This window comes from Vanellus vanellus (genome assembly GCF_965231255.1).
Source record: "Vanellus vanellus genome assembly, chromosome: 24".
In the NCBI taxonomy this organism is placed as follows: domain Eukaryota; kingdom Metazoa; phylum Chordata; class Aves; order Charadriiformes; family Charadriidae; genus Vanellus; species Vanellus vanellus.
This window is the reverse complement of record NC_138929.1, coordinates 6114650-6138645: the sequence shown is the minus strand read 5'-3', so window position 1 is coordinate 6138645 and position 23996 is coordinate 6114650. Positions and strand designations below refer to the sequence as shown.

General features: G+C 51.0%; 2 protein-coding genes across 2 annotated transcripts in view; one reads left to right on the top strand and one right to left on the bottom strand.

The window, feature by feature from the left end:
* Positions 1 to 13638, top strand: part of WNT3 (Wnt family member 3) — a gene marked incomplete at both ends in the record, with an annotated part of 52198 nt that extends 38560 nt beyond the window's left edge. Inside the window, 3 exons of the mRNA XM_082495145.1 lie at positions 937 to 1178; positions 10865 to 11130; positions 13159 to 13638. Of these exons, the coding sequence (XP_082351271.1) occupies positions 937 to 1178; positions 10865 to 11130; positions 13159 to 13638 (988 nt within the window). The remainder of the gene's footprint in view (positions 1 to 936; positions 1179 to 10864; positions 11131 to 13158) is intronic.
* A 7645-nt stretch (positions 13639 to 21283) lies between these two features.
* NSF (N-ethylmaleimide sensitive factor, vesicle fusing ATPase) overlaps positions 21284 to 23996 on the bottom strand; it is a gene marked incomplete at its 3' end in the record, with an annotated part of 91453 nt that continues 88740 nt past the window's right edge. Inside the window, exon 20 of the mRNA XM_082495100.1 lies at positions 21284 to 21343. Within this exon, the coding sequence (XP_082351226.1) occupies positions 21284 to 21343 (60 nt within the window). The remainder of the gene's footprint in view (positions 21344 to 23996) is intronic.

The window sequence follows — 23996 nt, the reverse complement described above, 5'->3', positions numbered from 1 at the left end:
CACTCTGTTACAGAACCAGCTGCTCATTCACAGATTTGACCACATGTTGTCCAGGATGGTCTGGATCCCAAGCAAGGCAGTAGCTGTAGGACTATCCTTGTTTGTGTATAATAGCAGGTATTTCGGTCCCTCTTTAAGCAAATATGTGTCTTCACCCTTCAGTGACAATTTCTGGCCAATTAAGGAGTTTGAGCCACATATTTAATGCTGGGCAATTGGCAGGTCCTTGGACCAGTAGGAAAAGGTCCTCTCAAATCTGCCCTGCAGCACCTTCACCACGTACCAGCACATCTGCCTGACTCACAGCTGCAGCTAGAGGCTGATGGCCATCAGGGTGGAACTGTGGTGGTTCAGTCTCTGCTGGGACCACCTGCAGAGGTGTCAAGACAGCCTGGGACGTGGGTCACTGATGTGCCTGACCCCAGAGCAGCACCTCTCCAGTAAACGGTGATCCTTCTGTTGATGAACTTAGCATTGGACAGGACACTTCCCACCTTGGCCACAATTTAAAAACTCTCACATCAGTGGCTTCTGACAGCTGAGACACCCCAGGGTACTCCCCAGCCTCCAGGTTTCTTTTGCCCAGATACCGTTCCTCGCAGGTCCTTTGTCAGATCCACTATCCCCATGGGGATGTCTCAGACACTTGGAAGGACACTGAATGGCTCTGGGTGCCTCCATGTAGGGAGCTGAGTCCCTCCCTCTGTGCCCACAAAGGACCATGATGTCTTCAGGTGTGAAAGCCTTTTTCACGTCAGTGTTATTCAGTAGGAAGTCTTTTGTTTCCTTAGGAAATCCCTGTTTTTCCAGTACTTTGTCTCCCTGAACTATTGGTTCACCTTGGCTGATGAAATTCCCCCTGGGGATGGTGGTGGGGGCAGGACCATTAGTGCTAGCTGGTTTCCCAACCCTCACGCTGTCCTCTGTCCCTTGCAGGTCCCTTGCACTAGGTCAGCAGTACAGCTCCCTGGGGTCCCAGCCCATCCTCTGCGGCTCCATCCCCGGCCTCGTCCCCAAGCAGCTCCGCTTCTGCCGCAACTACATTGAGATCATGCCCAGCGTGGCCGAGGGGGTGAAATTGGGCATCCAGGAGTGCCAGCACCAGTTCCGGGGCCGTCGCTGGAACTGCACCACCATCGACGACAGCCTGGCCATCTTCGGGCCAGTCCTGGACAAAGGTAAACAGCGAAGCCGGGGGGTTGAAGTGGAACAGGTTTGCCAGGGTGGGGAGAGCTGTCACATCTCAGCTTTTGGATACGCCATGAATGTCCTACTGGGAACACATTGGGGAAAGCATCTGATGTCCTAGATTTCAACCCTAATTTCTCCAATTTTATTTTTTTTTTCCAAATTTGTGTGTGTGTGTGTGTGTTACATTGAAAGGGGTAATGAGGGAAGGGTCTGTTCCCATCCAGGAGCTCTCTGTAGGGCCAGGTAGGACAAAGTGCAGGAAAGGGAAGGTCTAACCCCCTCACATGTTCTGGAACCGGGGGCTCCATCTTCCATCTTCCCTGCCCAGGACGTGCAGCGCTTCCAAACAACAGGGTCCAGCAGACCCAGGGGAAAAGCCAAGGAGAGGGGTTGTGGTCAGGTTCCTTGGGATCAAGGCAGGCCTTTTGAAGCATGCACTGTCTACCCCAGCAGGCCAGTGCGCAGAAGTTTGCCCACCAGTGAGAAGCCATGGTTGAAATCCATGGTCCTGACCAGCCTTAGTTGGGATTTCAACATATCTTTTCACAGATGAGCCCCAAACAGTCAAGGCTAGGAACAAAAAGAGCAAGAATAAATGTATTTTCCCTCTCCTCTCTCCAAATGCATGTGCTTACTCATCTTCATCACCTCCTCCTGAAAGGCCACCTTTCTAGACCCGCTGGCATGGATCAGGCATACTGGAAGCACATTGATGAGGCACCATAATGTTGGGATTTCCAATGAGGTCACAGCCTGGGCGTTACACTGAGAAAAGTGAGATGTTGGGCCCCAAGAGAGCTGGGCACCTGTACCACCAGCCTGCAGCCAAATATGGCCTGAAAGGAAGGTGCTGGAGGACTTTGGTGGCAGATGAACTATCCCACTTCTCAGGTGTGCACTTAGCAAAGCAAGACCTTAGATTAAAAAGCATTCCAGTGAAACTGAACCAAACAGTCGATAAAACCTCCCTTTCCCCTTCTCTCCATCCCATCCCATGGATTTTGTTGGCTCCGTGCTGAGTTTAGCACAAGGGACGTCTTCAGGTAACGTCTTGGTTTCACAGCTTCGTAACTGCAACCAAAACCACTTCTGAAGCTTAACTTCATTGGTATCGACACGCACTGAGTCTCTGCAGTCCAATGAAGTCTGTTTATTGAAAAGAAATTATTCTTCCCGGTGATGCTTTGGAAATGGGAATGTTATGGTACAGCCTTTAAGAAATTGGAGAAATTAGGGCTGAAAGCTAGGACATTAGACTGTTTCCCAATAGTCTCCTGGAGTGTGCATATCTCCTGGTGAATCTCTTACAAAGCTGTAATATGCTGCACATAAACAGTTCGTGATAATTTTTTCAAGCTTCAGCCTTCCAATAATGGTACTGTTTCCTGAAACATCAGTAGTGTATTTCAGTGAAAATGACTCATTTGGGTTGAAGTGCTACTCTTTGCAGAAATCAGGATTGTGAAGTTCTATTCGAGTGCTAATGGGACCATGAGATTCAATTTCCCTCTGTTTCGCCAGGATGTATTTTGGGGTAACTGCTTTATTTACTATCACATAACTTGTCACCAAGGCTTGCCACACTATAATTTGCTGCCTAATAAAAGCATGTCCTAAAGCTCAGCACTTACAAGGTCACAAAGTTTTAATTTTCTTAAAAACTGTCATAAAAAAATGATAAAATTTTTAAACACGGTATGAAAGAACTGTTACAGCATTCAGGCACTGAAAATCTCTCACCACCGTTTCTGTCAGCAAGAAAGCACTTAAAAATTGGATTTGAACCATCCTCCCCATAATAAGCAAACCGAACTTTGAATTTATGAAGAGTATTTTAAGATTCTTTCGGCTGCAGGGACCTTGTGTGTGGACATGCCTCAACACTTCCATGCACTCCAAGCTGACAAAGTAAAATATCACCCATAGCTCTGAAACTTTTATGACAGATGGAGAAAAATTATTGAGCACATTTGTTATACAGCTTTCCTGATCCAACCGTGACGCGTCAATGGTCTCCTAGACAGTACTGTCAGGCAATTAGCCTGAAAAATGTATTTATTCTCGCATCTCACTAACCCGTAAGTAGAACAGTTAAAAATAAACAGTATCATCTGCAAATAACGATGCTTCAAAGTCCAACCCATTTGATTGTGGTTATTATTTACATTTTTTAAATGTGCAAATGTCTTTTCGCTGCTGCCTTGAAAATTAATGAGCGGAGACAGGATGGGACTCATTTCACCGAGGTATCAACGAGTAACACCGGGAAAGCCTTTGCGATTCCCGAAGTTGGCAGCATGAGTAGTGGCAGAGAAAAACGTAACCCTTTCAGCCACTGCTTTCTCAGCTGCAGGAAGAGATAACATTGGCAATAAAACCTGTTAGACCTTGTTAGCTGTGATGAACCCGGGAACCCGCACGGCTCGTCACTGCCGAGGGGGCTGGGGACAGGGCTGCTGGACACTTCTGATGCCTTCACAGCATCGCCTTCTCCCTGGCTGTTGTCCCATCTTTCTTAGATGCAGCAACAACAGAAATCAAGAGTTTTGAGCCCATAACCTGGAACCGCCATCTGCGATCATCCCCGGCTGCGTGGTTTACGCCTGGGCAAGCCCCGAGCATCTGTGGCAGCTATTGCTGTCTTCTCTTCTTGTTGACTTCCAGGACACATGGAGGGGTGTAACCCCACAAACTAAGAATCATTAATTAATAGCAAGACTCAGACGAAGATGACAATCACCACCGCAGTTTGCACTGTGCATTAGGCCAAGAGGCATTACATACTAAGCCCAAAATAGCCAGTATTTAAGCTATGATAACTACCTGGATGAAATCACCTCTAAGTATCAAAGAGCAACATTTAGGTTAATCTCACCTGCTACTCCCTTAGGTAGATTGAAGCTATTTTGGAAAAAAACTTCAAAGGCGTAGCTCTTGCTACAATAGAATGGAAAATCATTTCTAATACAGCCTGAAAAGAAATTGAAGATAATTTCCTTTTAAAGGAGCTGCAAAAAATGTTAATGACAGTTGCTTTCATTCAAGGAGAGCTTAGTCTGAAGAGCAATGTGGTGTGGGAAAACGACGGAGCCGTTGGCGGTGGTTTGGCTGCGCAGACGCTCTCGTGGCACACATGTTCGAGCCATTCTTGGTTGCTCCTTCTGGGCACATCATCCGGGCTTCAGGCGCTGGTGTCAGTGCGGGAGCACAGGGCATCCCTCCCTGAAACAGCCTAAGGGACTCCCACCCTTCCCACAGCCTCCCATCACATCCCCATCTCACTTCTCTTCCCAGCTTTGCCGTACAACTCTAATCTCTCCTTTCACAGAATCTTGCATGGCTTCAAATCTGCAGCAAAGCAATAAACAGCAAATACAGCACAGCGAAACCCCCACGGGGCCCAAAGTGCTCCCATTTGGGGGCTGCTGAACACCCACCCCCGGCTGCGGCTCCGCCTTGACCGACCTGACTCCCTCCCACGTCCCCTACTCGAAATTCAGGCTCGTGAGGTTTTTGCCATAAAACGCCTGGCAGCTGGAGCCAGCGAGGCTTTGGTTTCCTGGGGCCACTGATCATTTTCCTGCAAGTTTTCTTTTGTGCATGGCTTATTTTCTAACCTGGGCTATGAAAAAAACCCAAACAAACAAACAAAAAAACCCAACAAAAACCAACCCCAGAATGTGGGGTAAGATCATGTTTTTACAAGCAAATTCTCCAAGATGATTTATACTGCAGGTGTGCAGTCTGGGACAAGGAGGGAAGAAAAACCTGCTTTCCACCCTCTCTCTTCTCCCTCCCTTTTCTTTTTCAAATAAGGTCAGTTTTTATTAAAAGACAATCTCTCTTCCATCCAAGTCCTGCCCCAAAGCCAAGGTTGAGCCAGGTGACTTGCTGCTGCTCCTGGGAGGGGCAGCAATCACCATTCTCTGGGTTAGTGACAAACTTCATGATTTTGGTTAAAGTGCAGTGCCCAGAAAGAGCTGTGAGTGCGTGAGACAGGAAGGCCCCACAGGCATCTGGAGACTGACTCCTGGGATGAAGAAGAGGTCTCCGAGTTGCAGGCAGGACTGGATCTGCAGCAGTGAGTTTGGCAGGAGCCTCAGCACGCTCATACATTTCACCTTGAGCACCGGGAGAACTGCTCTTCCCGTGCCTCCCCCCACCATGGCTGCCCTTTCCTCCCTCTCCTTCTCCAGGAAGATGCCACTAGTGCAGCCTCAGTCAGTCCACAGACAACACCAGGTTGGGCAGTTGAGGGCAGGATGGCTCTACCAAGGGATCTGGACAGGCTGGATCCATGGGCTGAGGCCAATGGTTCAACAAGGCTGAGTGCTGGGTCCTGCACTTGGGCCACACCAACCCCATGGACGCTACAGGCCTGGGACAGAGTGGCTGGAAAGCTGTACGGTGGAGAAGGACCTGGGGGTATTGGCCAAAGTGGCTGAACATGAGCCAGCAGTGTGCCCAGGTGGCCAAAACGCCAATGGCATCCTGGCTTGTATCAGGGATCGTGTGGCCAGCAGGGCTGGGGAAGTGAGGATCCTCCTGTCCTCAGCACTGGTGAGGCCCCACCTCAAATACTGTGTTCGGTTTTGGGCCCCTCACAACAAGAAAGACACTGAGGTGCTGGAGTGTGTCCAGAGAAGGGCAACAGAGCTGGTGAGGGGTCTGGAGCACACGTCTGGGTGAGGAGCAGCTGAGGGAAGTGGGGGTGTTGAGGCTGGAGAAAAGGAGGCTGAGGGGAGACCTTCTCGCTCTCTACAGCTCCCTGAGAGGAGGGTGTAGTGAGGGGGGAGTTGGTCTCTGCTCCCAAGGAACAGGTGATGGGAGAAGAGAAAATTGCCTCAAATTGCGCCAGGGGAGGTTTAGGATGGATATTAGGAAAAATTCCTTCACCGAAAGGGCTGTCAAGCATTGGCACAGGCTGCCCAGGGCAGTGGTGGAGTCGCCATCCCTGGAGGTATTTAACAGAGGGGCAGAGGGACATGGGTTAGTGGTGGTTTGGGCAGTGTTAGGCTGATGGTTGGACTCGATGATCTCAGAGGTCCCTTCCAACCCAGATGATTCTATGATTCTGTTCTATGATTCTCCAGAATGATCCTCCTCGACACCGGTGAGGCTTCAGCCTCTTGCCGTTGGCGGGGCCGGCCAGGGCAGGGTCCCGCCGTGCGTGGCTGCGAGGAGCGTGACGGCAGCAGGGCCAGGTGCAGAAAAGGCAGCTGGGCCCGGGCTGCCTTCGGGGGTCCTTGTGTGCTCGGCTAAGCCCCTGACACGAGCTGTGAAAAGGCAGACCCGCACCAAGATAACCCATGGCTTTTCTCAGCCATGACACTCGCAGTCATTTGCATCTAAACAGGGGTGTGTGGGATCAGGGGCCGTCTTGATATAAACTCAACAGCTTAAAGGGAGGGGGAGGGAAAGGAGAGAGGGAGAGAGAAAAATAAGCTTATACCGATGAGAAAGAGCTAAGCTTCCTCCCCTACTGTGAGGCAAGGCGAGCGATACCATCCCAGCGCCGCAGTCGTTTCAAATCGCTGCAGCATTCACACGCCCTTTAGCCATTCTGATCCGGTGGCGGGGGGCTGGGGAGAGCCATCAATAGGGATTTCCCAGCCGGGCTGGCGGGATTGGAGGGTGACGGCAGGACAGGGGAACATTGCCCCGTTGCTACGAGGTGCTCCTGGGGAATGCCAGTGCTCTGTGCCGTGGGTACGCTGGCCGGCGGAAACATTCTGCATTATGCTGGTAATACAGTGTGACACCGCGGGAACAATGGCAAATTGAGTGTCCCAGCAGGTAACGGGCCTGGCTGGGAGACAGTCGCAGTGGTGCACTGTCAAGGCGGCTCTAATCCTCCCTCGCCAGCCCCTCCCCTGGTTCTGGGAACGCCGCTCCCGCGTTTCGTCTCTGGGAAATTCTCCCGGCTCCTCGCCCAGACCCCGGGGAGGATTTCAAGGAGAAGCGTTTGTGTTCGCAGAGCGCTCCCCCCCACCCCGGCCCTGGCATCGCGCGGAGAGCCGGCCGGGCAGAGGCAGGGGGTGCTGGGGGGCAGTTGGCGGAGGGGTGCGGACCCCCCCTGGGGGTGAGGTGCATCGCACCTCGGCCCGGCCACGGCGGCACCAGCCCTGTCTCGGCTCCCATCCCAGCGGCCGCGCTCCGTACGGGGATGTACAGAACATGCAGCGACTCTCCATGCCCTGCCCATCGCTTTCTCACCGACCCCCCCTCCCAGGATGGAAAGAGAAGGGACGTCAGCGAGGAGAGCGGCTCGTGTCCTCCCCCTCTGCCCCCCGAGCTGTCCTGGTCCGAGGCCAGGAGGGCTTGCTGGCTCCTCTAATCTAATCTGCTTTAGATCACGGGCCACCCAAATAGCCTTTGTCAGGATGAAACACTCCAGTTGGAGCAGTGATCTTCAACCTGTGGCCCATAGCCCCCAGTGGTCCCCATGTAAGCGGTTGGTGAAAGATATCTGAGGAAAACCTCGGTAGGTAGAGGTTGGATCTCTGCTGGCATGTCGGAGGTGGGGAGGGCAAGGAGGGAACAGTTTGAATTAAAAGAAAGTGAAATCCACATCACAGTCCCACCGGCAAAGGCAGGATTGAGCAGCCCCGTTTAGGATCACTTTTGGCATCTAGATCCGAGTTCCCCACACTGCAGCAGAGGCGTGATGGGCATGTCCACAGCTGGTACATGCCCGCAAGCTGCCTCTTTCGATCGCCTGCACAGGGTGAAACTAGTTCAATGTGAGATACCTGATTTTTGGAAGCTAGACCCCACCTCTGCAGAGAAGACTGCAGGCCGAGGAGCACGACCTGGTGCAGCAAAGACCTCCCCAGGGCACCAGGCAAGAGCAGATGAGGGATTCATGGGGCACCTGAGAAGACAGTTCATGGTTCCTGCTCCGGAAGGAGGGGATGGTCTCCAAGGTCATTGTTGGTCTGAGCCAGCAGAAAATTCTGGCTTTGTCCCACAGCCACCGACGACTGTCCTGATCATTTGGTCCATGAGGCACCTGGAAACACCTCCTACAGTGTACCCAGGGTACCATCCACCAGTGACGGGACCCCCGATACCGTGGCCCCCAACCACTTGCCTTCAGCACCTCCCCGGTCTCCTGCCATGAGGTTGGATTGACTCCAACATCTCCGCTGAATTGAGAGTCCTAAAGTCTCCATCTTTTGAAGATGGCACATAGGGTTAAAGCACTCTGGCGTCATTCACCAGGGTGCGGTACCGATGCAGCCTGTGGCATACCGGGAAGCATGGTTCAACCAGAGAGGCTCCAAACCAAAAGATGTCCCCAAGGATAAAGCTGACTGAGATATTCATTTGACTGTGCTTGGAAAAGCCCATATTTAGTACAGTGTTGTTGAAGTCAACAGCCAAACTCCTCTTGATTTCAAAATGAGTAAAAATAGTACAATAGTACAATACTGTCAACTTTATTAAAAAAAAAATATTAAAAAACACAACAAGCCACACCAAACAAACCAAAACCAACCAACCAAACAAAAAAGAAATCTTTAAAAACACCCTGAGCAGAGCTCTGTAGCTGAACAGTCAGGTCACAACTGCGAGACCCCAGACGCAGGGGACTTGCCAGTCTGTGTCCTAATGTTCAGAGCTGTGGTAGGACTCGCTCTCCTTCAGCCCCAGTCAGTCCTTAGCTGGAAGGGAGCGTTTGCTTCTGCTCATCCTTCTGGAGAGAGGAATCAGAGCCAGGAACAGACACAGCGATGGGCAGCCAGGCTGGTGAGTGTCACAGGCAACATTTTATGGAAAGACTTAACAAATATGGCTCTTTGCGCACAGTAAAATGGAAGTTTTGCTCTCTGCAAGCACCCTGAAGGAAATACAGGGGCCAAGAAAAGCTACTTGAAGATGAAAGCCAATGTGAGCACAGGAACAAAGGGTATAAATTGGCTGAGCTTTAATCTGGGTTGAAAATTCGAAGTTAGCCATTGTCCTGCTTTCGAACCAGCGCAAGAGCCACCCGTCAGAGCACCACCAAAAAAAGCAGCCGAGTTCAGACCATGTCACAACTTCTACAACGGCCTCCTGAAGAGTGAACGTACCAAGATACATAATGCAGGAAATACCCTTTCAATTTGACAGTGTATTGTCCACTTATGGACAGAGCGCAAGACTCCCAAAACCACAACGTCAAACTCCCAGACCTGGCGGTAGGAAAATGCCACCATATTAAAGCAGACAAAGTCATCTCCTTTCACATCCTCTAAAGCTAGGTCCGGGTCTTCTAGGTCTTCTCACAATATTGCTATTTGGTGTTTCTAATACCTCAGAAGTTTCCTCTGGACGTAGCAGGCCAAGTCAGGAGTGCTTTCACCAGTGCTGGGCTTTGGTCATTTCCATCCAGAACAACACACCCTGAATAAGATGTTCTTTCTCTTTACGGCAACCGCCACTGAGCAAGGAAGGGCCACGATGCTGAGGCAGAGGGTACTGCAGCGCACAGGGCTGCTGGAGAGGTTTTTGGTTCGTGACGGAGAACAGCAGCTCCCTGGCTTCCAGGCACAGAGCAGGCAGTTCTGGTCTGGTTTCCCACCCATCCTGCTTGGCCTTGTTGTCCTTCTCAGACCAGGTGACTGTAACATCCAGCTAATGTAAACATCTTTATGGCTCCTGGTGGCTTCCCCATACCCATGTGCATTTTGGCTGCTGCTGTCCAAAGTCCAGGTCAGGGTGCCACAGAGTGACCAGGGAAGATAAAGGCCAAGGCCCTGCCATGGTCACAGTGGGAAGAGGTGATGTTCAGAGATGCTCCAGCTCAACAAACCCATTGCACCTTCATCTTCATGTGGATCTTCTGTTTTGTCCCCACCTCCTGCCCAGGTTATCTTTGTTCTGCCGAAACATTTTCTTGCTCTCAGCACCGCGGATCCACACATGCTCCGGTTCCTAGCTCCCAGTTCACCCAGCCATACTGGGCAACTTATTTCACCCTTTCCTCAGCATTCAGTGCTTTCAGGACTTTCTCCAGCTTCGCTCCTTTGGGACAGTCGAAATTCATTCATGGCCGCTCTGTACCTGGCACATGTCAATAGCTGCAGAGTCAAAGAGGAGCATTGACTTTCGTCTGCTTTGATTTCCTCCAGGATCGTTCGGTAATTAATGAGCAACTTTGAAGTTATCTTCACATCCTCAGCTGGTTTTATTCCATTGCTGTAAAGTCACATGTTGTTTAGTCTACATACATTTAGGAGTAATTATGAGCTCTTAGACTTTGTTTTGCCATTGTCTGACCTTTCCCCATTTCAGCATGTACAGGAGCGTCTTCATCTCCTCTTGGACTACCTCCAGGCATGGAGTCCCTCTCTGGGTTTCCAGACCAGGAATTACTCCAGTAGCTCTCTCCTGTGGCCCCTCAAGCTCTTGCTGATGTTTTGTGCAGCCATCGGCATTTGTGTGGGATCAAATCCTGCACCTGTTGTATTTGGGGGAAATGCTGCACTTGTCATACATGGAGCTGGAGTAACTTCTGCCCGCCTGCTTCAAAAGGCAACACCAGCAGCACCCAATTCAGAAAACGTTTATTAAAAAAACTAATAACTTTTTGCTTTTTAGTGAGATTTAGATGATGGTGAAGGAGGTTGGGAAGGAAAACCAAAGTGTTACACTGACTGATAACCCCATGGGCCCTGTTTATTCCCAGCCACGCGAGAGTCTGCCTTTGTCCATGCCATCGCGTCAGCGGGGGTGGCCTTCGCCGTAACCCGCTCCTGTGCTGAGGGGACGTCCACGATATGCGGCTGTGACTCCCACCACAAAGGACCTCCAGGAGATGGCTGGAAATGGGGGGGATGCAGCGAGGACGCTGACTTCGGTGTGCTGGTGTCCCGGGAATTTGCAGATGCCCGAGAGAACCGGCCGGATGCCCGCTCAGCCATGAACAGACACAACAACGAGGCCGGCAGGACGGTGAGTGCCCAGCAGGTCCAGAGCTGGTTGTCCATGCCTGCATGGATGGCCCAGCCTGGCTCCCCCTGATGTAATGGGACCACAATAATGCCCAGGCAGGAGCTTCCTAGGATTATTTTGCAGGGCACAGCATTCCCACTCTCTCCAAACAGATGGGTGAGGGTTAAGAAGAGCTAAAACACACCTTGCTTCCAGTGCAAACACCAAATCACAGCATGGTCAGGGTTGGAAGGGCCCTCTGGAGCTCCCCCAGTCCCACCCCCTGCCAGAGCAGGGGCACCTACAGCAGTGGCACAGGACAGGGTCCAGGCGGGTTTGGAATAGCTCCAGAGTGGGAGACTCCCCCACCTCTCTGGGCAGCCTCTGCCAGTTCTCTGCCACCCTCAGAGTAAAGAAGTTTTTCCTCATGTTTAGATGAAATTTCCCGTGTTCCAGTTTGTGCCCATTGCCCCTTGTCCTGTCGCTGGGCACCACTGGAAACAGTCTGGCCCCATCCTCTTGCCACCCGCTCTGTGAGTATTGGTCAGCATTGATGAGATCCCCTCTCAGCCTTCTCTAGGCTGAACACCCCCAGGCTTCTCAGCCTTTCCTCGGGAGAGAGATGTTCCAGTCCCTGAGCATCTCCGCAGCCTCCGCTGGACCCTCTCCAGCAGTTCCCTGTCCTTCTTGACCCGGGGAGCCCCGAACTGAACACATTGCTCCAGATGTGGCCTCCCGAGGGCAGCGCAGAGAGGGAGGATGACCTCCCTCCACCTGATGGCCACACTCTGCTTGATGCCCCCCAGGATGCCATTGGCCTTCTTGGCCACCAGGGCACATTGTTGGCTCATGGGCATCCTGTTGCCCACCAGGACTCCCAGGTCCCTTTCCACAGAGCTGCTCTCCAGCAGGTCAGTCCCCAACCTGTACTGACACATGGGGTTATTCCTCCCCAGATGCAGTACCCTACACTCGCCCTTGTTGAATTTCAAGAGGTTCCTCTCCGCCCAACTCTCCAGCCTGTCCAGGTCACGCTGAATGATGGCACAGCCTTCTGGTGTGTCAGCCACCTCTCCCAGTTTTGTGTCATCAGCAAACTTGCCTCAGTCTCCCAAGGCAGCACGCAGAAACCCAACTCAACCACCCAAGACCTCAGGTCAGCAGTGAGGAGGACTTTCCTCCCCAGCTACTCCTTCCTCCACACTTCCCATCGTAACATTGTCCCTCCCAGTGATTCGTTGAACTAGATGGTGGCTGTCAGTCCCTTCCAACCAAAATATTCCGTTCTGTTCTTGCTGTCAGCAGGTACCTGGGCCACTGCCCGCTCTAGGTCACGTGCAAACCCAGCGCGCTTTAACCAGGCTACAGAGAGACCTTTCAAACAGCACCTGAAGCAAACACTAGACATCGCTTTTCCACACCACAGCAGGCAGAGGTGGAAGGGTAGAAGCTTGAATCTCTAATATGTGTTAACGACTGACAGTTTCTTATAAAAAACCAAAGAAAAACAAACAAAAACCCAATTCTAGTAATTTTAATAAAAATCAGTGATTATTTTGCCCCATACAGAGGAGGTTTCTGAAGAAAAGAGAGTGTCACATCCTTAAATTCAGAATTTCATTTACTTTCTAGTGCAAAGTGTCAGAGTCGGAGCATATGATGACGGGTTGTTAGCAAAGCTAGGACAAGGGGAGCAGTCTACATCCACATGTGTCAGAGACGTCCTCTGGGCTCTGATTGTCCACACAGACACAACAGGGAGGACCCGTTGAAAGGATTGGAATTTGGGGTTAGATTGGATTGGATTGGATTAGATTGGATGGTGTTGGAGAGATGATTAGAGCAGCTGCCCATCTCCTCACCATGCTTTTCTAGTGCGACATCTCCGTCTTGAGATGTTTCTGCCACACACCCAAGCTCCCATGCACCACCCAAGTCTATGCTTTCCAGACCAAGCTCAGATCACACGTTTAAACCCAGGTAGCAAAGGCAAACGCTGGGCACCGTAAGCTTCTGCTGACCGCCTTTTGTTTTCTCTCCCCCGGACAGACCATCCTGGACCACATGCACCTGAAGTGCAAGTGCCACGGTCTCTCGGGAAGCTGCGAGGTCAAGACCTGCTGGTGGGCCCAGCCTGATTTCCGGGCAATCGGTGACTACCTGAAGGATAAATACGACAGCGCCTCCGAAATGGTGGTTGAAAAGCACCGAGAATCTCGGGGATGGGTAGAAACTCTTAGGGCCAAGTACGCTCTTTTCAAGCCACCAACGGAGCGGGATCTGGTCTACTATGAGAACTCCCCCAATTTTTGCGAGCCCAACCCAGAGACAGGCTCCTTTGGGACGAGGGACAGAACATGCAATGTCACCTCCCATGGGATCGACGGCTGTGACCTGCTGTGCTGCGGTCGTGGCCACAACACCAGGACTGAGAAACGGAAGGAGAAGTGTCACTGCATCTTCCACTGGTGCTGCTACGTGAGCTGTCAGGAGTGCATACGTGTCTATGACGTCCACACCTGCAAGTAAGCATAGGTAGGTCTCCAGGTGATGGGAGGTTGCTCCAGAGCAAGGCCGAGGGGTCCATCAACCCTGTGATCAGCCCCGCCATGGTGGCCTCACATTTCATAGGATGGCACAAAAAAAATCCCAACGCCTTTGGTCAGGGCAGACGCCCTCACACAGCCCGCACCTGCGCTGCAGAGAAGGCTCTCAGCATCTCACCCACGCAAGGTGGTCCAAAGCTCGACCTGGCGCTGTAGACACCTTAGATCCCCAATTTGCTGACTTCTCTCGGGCTGTTTGGTGTGACAGACTGTCTGGGGAGAAGCAGGGACAGCAGAGGTCCAAGTGAGGCATGGGCACACCAGTCAGTGTGCTGCTACCACAGCATGTGCAGAACTTCCAGCTCTGTTCTCCTCCAGAGGTCTGGCCCGCGTAGATGTCAATATGGGGGGGTTCGGGTAGAAATGAATTTTACAGGGCAAAAGCTGAGCAGAGTCTCCCCTGCCTGCTGGCATGGCCATGTTGGTCTCAGCAGACGTGGTGAGGAGGAGGAAAGGAGGCAGCTCCCCACACCAGCCAGGCTTCCTCCTTCCTGCTCCAAGGAGATGGTGTTGGAGAAACAAACTTGTTAGGGCACGCAAACGCAGCCATACAGCTAGTCCCACCTTTCACCTCTCCCCTCCACTCCCCACAGCCCTGAACCATCTCAGATGATCCCCCTGAGGAGGGCGGTAGTAAACCAGAGCCCAGAGCTCATTCTCTGGCATTTGGCCCAGGATAAGAGCAGAGGGCACATGGTGAGGCTGCCACCTCTCACATGGGGACACATCACTACTCCAGTGGCCTCCTTGCCCGGCAGCTGCCCAAGAGAGATTTTTAAGGATCTGGCCAGATCCACCCAGTTGATACACCTAGTTACTAAGCATTCCCTAATATTACTTTATATCCCAGGGCGATCTCAGAGTGTCCCTCTGGGACAGGGCACGTGCCACGTGAGCTGCGCATCAGCTCTGAGCACCAGTAATGGACGGGGAGACAGAAGCCATGGCAAGAAGGAATTTCTGTCCAAGGCTTCTCATCAAGACAGAGACAGGCTTGTTCAAACCACTTAATCATAGAATCATCTGGGTTGGAAGGGACCTGTAAGATCATCGAGTGCAACCATCAACCCAACACTACCCAAACCACCACTAAACCATGTCCCTCAGCACTACGTCTGTTAAACACCTCCAGGGATGGTGACTCCACCACTGCCCTGGGCAGCTTGTTCATCCAGCAAAAGAGAGGCGCTGTACCATTAGCAGGGATTTGGGCCCCAGGTGTGACCACACACATCCCATGACCATCTCAGTGCAGAAGAACCAGCGTTCGTCCCTCCATCTGCCCCCCGGGCCATATCCCCCTCCTTGGCCACACACCCCCTCATTTTGGGCTTATGTTTTCATGGCGTATTGACCCTTGAAATTGAAAAAAAAAATAAATATTATCTTGGTCCTGGTGGGCTCCGCCACAGATGAGAAGGACCAATGACCATGTTCCAACACCACTTCTCACACATCAGTCATTTAACATAGAAACGTGTCTAAACCATTAAAGCTGTGTCTTCTACTCCCTTCTTTGCCTGCGGGACAGAGCGGCACACGGTAGTGCGAAGAGCAATAAATTGGGTGCAAGTCCCCTCCCCCGGAGCCCAGACCAGGGCCCCGTCGCTCAAACCTGCCGCTGGAGAGAATCAGAGCCAAGTTCTCAGTCCCTCCTCCGCAGAGCGCGACAAAGAGCTCCCGGATCCACGCAGCCCGAGCAGAACGAGCTTTCTAAAATTAAAAAGCACAGGAGAGCTCAAAGAAACCTCCCCGATTCAGAAATAAGCCGTCTTCTCATATGCATTCTATTTAAAAGTATATATTAAATTCTGTGTCTGGAAAGACTCCAAGTACCTGACTTTAAAACAAAATCCCTCGTTTGTTTGTTTGGTTTTTTTTAATCAAGAAAAGGTATTTAATATTAAATAGAACATTTATTGCCTTGTAATTATTTTACTGTAGCCAGGTATTCTAGCACTGAATGGAAGATCTCTTTCCATTGATCTGCTGTATCCAAAGTTTTGTATAAAGTTGTAGAGGTCGATTTTTTTTTATTTTATATTCAGAAAATTTCTCTTTTTATAAGCATTATTTATTATACAATGTATATACTTGAGTTAACTGAGATTATATATTATATAAATATATATATTTGGAGAAAAATCTATTTCAACTTGCATTTTTTTGTGGTACATCATTAAAGAGAAGGAAAAAAAAAAACAACCAAAACCAAAAAATACGCACTTGCCAGCTTGTGTGGTTTGCCTCCGGAGGTCCTTCGAGTCCTGCTGAAGGACATCTGCGGGAGGGTGCTTCACCACTCAGCTCCTTACGCACAGCGACAGCCACGCGAAGGCACCGCGATGACGGTGAGATGTGGCAAATGTAGGAGATTTTACAGCTGAGTGCTCAGGTTTTTATTTATAGAGCGCCATCTCACCGTGTGCGCAACACGGGGTTACGGGATTGAAGGCTTCAGGCTCCATGGCCTCCCCACCACGACACCCGCGGGCTGCCTTGGAACCACCTGGTGATGGTTTGGATGGATCCCGATACAAATTTTCTCATATAGAAACATCTTTTGTCCATGAATAATTTTGTGGGCATTTCTCTGATATCTCCCATACATTAATGACGCTTTGAAGCGTACACAATTTGCCACAGCGCTGCCCTCAAATCCACCTCTCTGAAGGGTAAAAACCAAATTAAATAAAACTGCTCCATATTATCATACAATCACAGAATCATAGAATCATCTGGGTTGGAAGGGACCTTTGAGATCATTGAGTCCAACCATCAGCCCAACACTGCCCAAACCACCACTAACCCATGTCCCTCAGCACCACCTCTGCCCCTCCGTTAAATACCTCCGGGGATGGCGACTCCACCGCTGCCTTGGGCAGCCTGTGCCAATGCTTGACAGCCCTTTCGGTGAAGAACTTTTTCCTAATATCCATCCTAAACCTCCCCTGCCGCAACTTGAGGATGTTTCCTCTTGTCCCATCACCTGTTCCTTGGGAGAAGAGACCAACCCGCCCTCGCTACACCCTCCCCTCAGGGAGCTGTAGAGAGCGATGAGGTCTCCCCTCAGCCTCCTCTTCTCCAGCCTCAACACCCCCACTTCCCTCAGCTGCTCCTCACCAGACGTGTGCTCCAGACCCCTCACCAGCTCCGTTGCCCTTCTCTGGACACACTCTTGTACCTCAATGTCTGTCTTGTGGTGAGGGGCCCAAAACCAAACACAGTATTTGAGGTGGGGCCTCACCAGTGCCGAGGACAGGGGGACCACCACTTCCCCAGCCCTGCTGGCCACACTATCCCTGATACAAGCCAGGATGCTGTTGGCCTTCTTGGCCACCTGGGCACACTGCTGGCTCATGTTAAGCCGGCTGTTGACCAACACCCCCAGGTCCTTCTCCACCGTACAGCTTTCCAGCCACTCTGTCCCAGGCCCGTAGCATCCATGGGGTTTGTGTGGCCCAAGTGCAGGACCCGGCAATTGGCCTTGGTGACCGTCACACCATTGGCCTCAGCCCATGGATCCAGCCTGCCCAGATCCCTCTGTAGAGCCATCCCACCTTCAGGCAGATCAACATTCCCGCCCAACATGGTGTCATCTGTGAACTGGCTGAGGGTGCACTCCATCCCCTCATCCAGCTCATTTCCTCCACTGATCCCCAATTTGTACACAAAACAATTACATTCGCCTTCTCACGGAGCGCTGCCTGAACCACCGTGCTGCCCAGGCACGAAAGCTGCCCAGCTCCGGTTCAGGGTACCACGCTGCAAATAGCGTGCGTCTGCCCGGACCATCTCCTACTGCATGGCAGCAGTGACACCTTCAAAGTTACACGAACACCAACGATGAGCTGCTAACAAAGCAGGCAACCAGCGAGGATGGCCCCGTGGAGTGTTTTGAGCTTATCAGTTTTATATGTGGAAGCTCTCTGTATGTCTACCCATCATCCCAACCTTTCTCCACCACACCACATCCTTCCGAAACCCATCCCGACACTTTGAAATATATTTGTCTTTGATTTAACAACTCAGTTTTAGAGACAGTTACATTTCTGGAAAGTTTGGGAGAAAGCAGCCTCAGGGTAAGGTAGGGGGTGAAGAATTTTGCCCTTACCGTGTAAAACAATGTAGTTCTTACTGTAAAGCCACTCTTGCCCAGGCAGAGAAGGCACTGCCAGGAGTCATTCTCTTCTGCCACCTGCAGGAAACATCTTGGATGGAGCCCTCGGAATAGGTTGGGATGGGTGCAATATCACACCCAACAGTTTGACCTGGTTTTCCACCATGGCCTTCTTAAAGTGCAACACCCCTAACGCACACGCGCACACACACACACACAAGTACATCTTTGGGACTTTGGGGCTGAGAGCACTGCAAGGTCCAGAACCAGAGGGTTGAACCAGAGGTTACTCCATATGGTGTGACCTGGACAGGCTGGAGAGTTGGGCGGAGAGGAACCTCATGAAGTTCAACAAGGGTGAGTGTAGGGTACTGCACCTGGGGAGGAATAACCTCATGCACCAGTACAGGCTGGGGGCTGACCTGCTGGACAGCAGCTCTGTGGAAAGGGACCTGGGAGCCCTGGTGGGCAACAGGATGCCCATGAGCCAACAATGTGCCCTGGTGGCCAAGAAGGCCAATGGCATCCTGGGGCATCAAGCAGAGTGTGGCCATCAGGTGGAGGGAGGTCATCCTCCCCCTCTGCTCTGCCCTCGGGAAGCCACATCTGGAGCACTGTGTCCAGTTTGGGGCTCCCCGGGTCAAGAAGGACAGGGAACTGCTGGAGAGGGTCCAGCAAAGGGCTACAAAGATGATGAGGGGAGTGGAGCATCTCTCTGATGAGGACAGGCTGAGGCACGTGGGGCTTTTCAGTCTGGAGAAGAGCAGACTGAGGGGGGACCTTATCAACGCTTATCAATCCCCAAAGGGAGGGTGCCGGGGGGTGGGAACAGTCTTTGTTCAGTGGTGTCCAGTGATGGGACAAGAGGGAACGGGCACAAACTTGACCATAGGAAGTTCCATCTAACCCTGAGGAGGGACTTCTCTCCTGTGCGGGCGGCAGAGCACTGGCAGAGGCTGCCCAGAGAGGGGGGGAGTCTCCCCCTCTGGAGCCATTCCAAACCCGCCTGGATGTGTCCTGTGCCACTGCTGGAGGTGCCCCTGCTCTGGCAGGGGGTGGGACTGGGGGAGCTCCAGAGGGCCCTTCCAACCCTGACCATGCTGTGAGTCTGTGTCTTCTCACTCAATTCCTTTAAGACTACCTGTGGTCCAGCCGTCCAGGCTGGGGATGTATTCAATCCGTCCACGCTTAGGTACAAAGCGAGCATCCCTCCAGCTATCGTCAGCCGGGGAACAGCTTTACTATCTTCATGCCATACATCAGCACTCTCTATACGCACACCCCTCCCTGCAACCAGCCCCAAAGACACAGATGTCTCCCACATCATCACAAGTAGTTGTGCTTTTTATTGAATCCATTGAATGTGCAATTAAACCAGATATTTATTCATCAATATAGTTCTGGACAAAGACACAATAAGGTTTACATCATTTACTCTGAAATATAAGTTAATGTGTGCCGCCGTCACTAGGACCGGCAGAGGAAAGAAAGGAACAAATAAATTCACAAGATCGTACACAAAATGAGAGGGAATAATAACCACTGGGACTCGCAATGTCATCACAATACAACAGCACTGCCAAAGGAAAAGAAAACCAGAGTGGAGTGACTAAAATACTCCGACTGCGGTACATACGCGTTAAGGACTACTGTACCTTCACCTTTGGGCCTGAAAGAACGTGAAGCACCCTTTTTCCCTGGGAACACCGCTTTGGGTACAAGCCGCTAGCCCTTAGCAGCGTGTCTGGTCAAGTTTAGGAAGCTACACTGACTAAGATCTCATAAATGGCTTTGATTTCGCACCCCACCAAACTGAGGTATGTTCCACAAACCTTATTAAACGTGTGGAGCCAAAGAACCAGAGGGGAGTAGCCCCACGCAGTCATCGTCGACAGCGTCTCACTGATGCGAGATGCCTATCGGGGAAGGACCACGCAGTAAAGTTTGATACATTCCTTTATTTCAGTGCAAAAAACCCATGGCAATACACATCTCGTGCATCGGCAGAGCTTGGCTTCCTTCCTTATCTCTAAGGAGGAATTTCAACCTTTGGTAACACGGCAGAAAAGCGGGATATAACGAGGCTGGCTGATGCCAAAGCTGCCGTCTCCACTGCACTCATGCTGGAATCGGCATCTCTGAAACTGTTGTCGCATTAACAACAAGCCTCGAAGCCTTAAATACTGGATTTGGAAGTCTCCTCTGCTCTGATCAACATACTTCCCTGCCTTCTTCCAGTCCCTAATGCCACTAGCCAGGCTCTCTCATCAGGCCACAAAATACCTGGGTATAAAAGAAAGCAGGTATTAGCATCTAGCCAATTCTGGAGCTGAATTATTGTGGGCGCTCTCTTTAGGTTATCAGCTCCGTGGTTCAATGAGGCATGGGATGACATAACAAGAAAGCGTTCGTCAGATCAGGATAACACAGAGAAGCACTTTAATATACCTTCACCACAGACTGTCAGGTTTTATTAGAAATCGGGATTTCTCTCCTATCGTAGCAACTGGATGCTGGACACAAGTGAGCATTAGCTTCAAAACTTGCAGGACATTTTCCCCATGCTAAAATCAAATGCGAACGCAGCCTCGCCTGCACAGAGACAGAAGCACGGTGTTCTAGAGGACACTTCCACATGACATCAGTATATTAAAAGACGAAGAATAAAGATACTGTATTGCACTAAACATGCAGATTCCACATTGGGTTCTCGGAAAGAGGGGAGCGTTTCGCTTTGTCCAGTGTGTTGAACACAGAAGAGCAAAGATCCCAGTGTATATTCTCCAGGTTGGTCACTTTTCCAGCTGTTGATCTTGCACTTGGTCCACCTTCAGTCTAGGGAAGGAACTCTTGCAAAAGAAGCCAAATCCATCAAGAAAGCATGCACATGTACGAAAGCATCAAGCACACACTGGAACCCACTCACATGTAGCCAGGATAGACACAGTTGTGAGTTGCCCCAGCACAGGTACTGCCCTACATGTATTAGAAAGTCATTTTCTAGGAGATGCCACTGTCAAGGACTGGGCTCAACTATTCCCTGTGATACCTACAGGGGAAAGAGTAGGACATCCTTCTCTCAGACAGGAGAAACACAAGAAACCCAAATTCCAGATTTTAGATAAACAGCTGGATTTTAACTCTACAGAATCTCTCTGACTTTAGTTAAAGAAGCTAAACTGTGCTCCAATTACTCAGTTAGATTTTTAAAGTCACGGGTAAATAAAGAAAAGCAGAGAATTTGGGCGTGCAGGTCCTCCTTCAGGACCTCCCCCCTCCCAAAACAACTGGCAGATCGCTGTGATGAGAACTGGTCTGATACACAGTTCTGTAAGCAGAGGAGGGGCCAACAATGAGATCAGACGTACCGCACCACGGTCTCCCCTCAGAGAGACGCTTGTTTCTGAGGAGAAGGGGATTTTAAACAGTGCTATAAAATTAAAAGTACTTACGTTCCTTCTTCTCTCAGAAGAGCCAAGAATTTTTTCACCCGATACTCAGGATCCATCTAAACAGCAAACAAAAGAGATCTCCATTAATGTGCTGAGATCTTCCAGGTCCCCCCATGGGAAAAATGAGCCCACAAAGGCAGCCGGGGACGCGCTTGTGTGCTCGCCCTGCCCATGCGTCGGCCTGGCCGGGGATCACCTTGCTTGCCCAGAAGTTCTGCAGCTACAGAGTGCAGATACAGCGCCACACCAAGAGAAAAACCTGATTAGCACAAGTTTAACGTGCTCACACAGCAACGAGATGAAACGGACACACGCATTTCTATCAGGCGCTTTCTGTTTCCGCACATCAGCTTCATCCCGCACCGCCAAGTCCAGCCCGGCTCCGCACAAGCCAGGCCCGCTCCATGTCTGCGTCTGTCTGCCCCTTCCAGAGCGGGGGGCAGCAAATTAAAGAGTCTGGAGCAGAAGGGACTGCAGATGTCCTCAATGTTCCTCTGTCTTCCTTACAGCTCCGACAGCGCAGTGCCAGAGGAGAGGGGCTGCGCGTGGTGGGTTAGCTGTGAAGGGGAAGCTGAATCACAGCACGCGGCTTCCAGAACTCGCAGCACCAAATTGTGTTGTGATTCCATCCAAGCAGGAAGGTCCCCTAAAGATCAGTCCTGCCTCTCCCCCAGCACTGAGACAGAGACACCAGGGAAGCGGGAGGAAGGGCTACGAAGGACAGAGACTCAGGCTGCCATCAGAAGACAGAATGTACAACTGCATTGGTTCTTCATGATGATGCACACAGGGATGTTCATACTCTCTAATGTGAAAGACTTACAGCAAATTGCCATCACTCCAAGATAGATGAGTTAGGACTACAAACTTTTGGAAACAGGAGACCATCAGTTCTCAGAGTATCTTTGTGTTGTATTGCAACAGTTCATTTGGCCTAAAAACTCCAACTTCTGTTCATTCTGTAATCATAGAATCACAGAATGGTTTGGGTTGGAAGGGTCCTCAAAGACCATCCAGTCCCACCACTTGCCCTGGGCAGGGACACCTCCCACCAGCCCACGTTGCTCCAAGCCCCGTCCAACCTGGCCTTGAACACCTCCAGGGATGGGGCAGCCACAGCTTCTCAGGGCAACCTGTGCCAGGGGCTCACCACCCTCACAGAAAAGCATTTCTTCCTCATATCTCATCTGAATCTCCCCTTTTTCAGTTTAAATCCAATACCCCTCATCCTATGGCTTCCCTCCCTGATCAAGAGTCCCTCCCCAGCTCTCCTGGAGCCCCTTTAGGCACTGGAAGGGGCTCTGAGGTCTCCCCGGAGCCTTCTCTTCTCCAGGCTGAACCCCCCCCCAACTCTCCCAGCCTGTCCTCCCAGCAGAGGGGCTCCAGCCCTCCCAGCATCTCCGGGGCCTCCTCTGGTCCCACTCCAACAGGTCCACGTCTTTCCCATGTTGGGGACTCCAGAGCCGGATGCAGTAACCTTCACCAACACCTCGCATCTTTTACATACTGTCAACAACACAGTGTGTTCACTCTGAAAATGTTCAGTAAAAGTACCATGAAGTTGACTGGTTTTAAGATTCCCAGCTCTATCATCCGCTCGGTAACAAACAGGCAAGTGCTCCACTAAGACATCAAACTGGGACTTATCCTGGGAGGGGGGAAGCAGAGATTCAGCACGAGCCCTGGCCTCCCACCAAAGAGGCTGAACAAGGGCTCTTGCATCTCTTCTCCCACGTTTTATATGCCTCAAGGAAAACTTCCACCAATTCCAGCTGTGAAGAAGACACCTATTTAAAACCATGACCACTCCAACTGAGGGCAACACAAATGTCCTCAAAAGCAGCTTGGGAGAAAATAAATCCTAAACCAGCAACAGTATTACCAGTGATGCAGGCAGGGAAGAAACAGACAACGAGAATTACTGCTTTGTGTTAAGAAAAGCCTAAAAACGTAGAACTTCCCATCACTTTGAAATACACCAGCACGGCCAATACCTCAATACCAACTACTGAACTATTTTTAGATCAGAAAAACAAAGGCACTGAAACAAGAGGATTTAAAGGAGCTTAGTGAGGATCACTGTGCTATTAAGTCAGGGTTTTAACATGCAAAGGAACACAGGATTCAGGATCCCAGAAGAAAAGAAAGGCTACGGCACCACCTGAAACGGTGTTTGAGATGTACAATACACATGCACTGAGAGGGATTGTTGTGCCGCACAACTGGAGAGCAGGAAAGGGGTGTCTGCAGCATCCCTCTAGCCTGAACGTTCTCCGCAATCTCTCCCAGCCGAAGCCTGGCTACATCTGTCACGATGTCAGCTCTCCCGTTTCTACGTGTAGCCGTGGTGCTGAGGGACACGGGTTAGTGGTGGACTTGGCAGAGTTAGGTTTAGGGTTGGACTCGATGATCTTAAAGGTCTTTTCCAACCTAAATGATTCTACCCAAAAGGCTGAAGACAATCAGGATAGGAGCACGTGCACCCTGAACATCGATCACTTTTAAGTCCTCTTTCTCCGGGGGAATCCACAGGTGTAATCCCCACTATAAGACTAAGATTGTGATTCTCACCCGGCAAAGGGTCGCAGATCTTCCCCACCCAAAGGTCTCTGGTCTGACCACATGGCTGATCCTGCTTAAGCAGGAGGTTGGACTAGATGACAGCTTGAGGTACGTTCTGGCCTCATTTATCCTACAGCCCTATGGCAA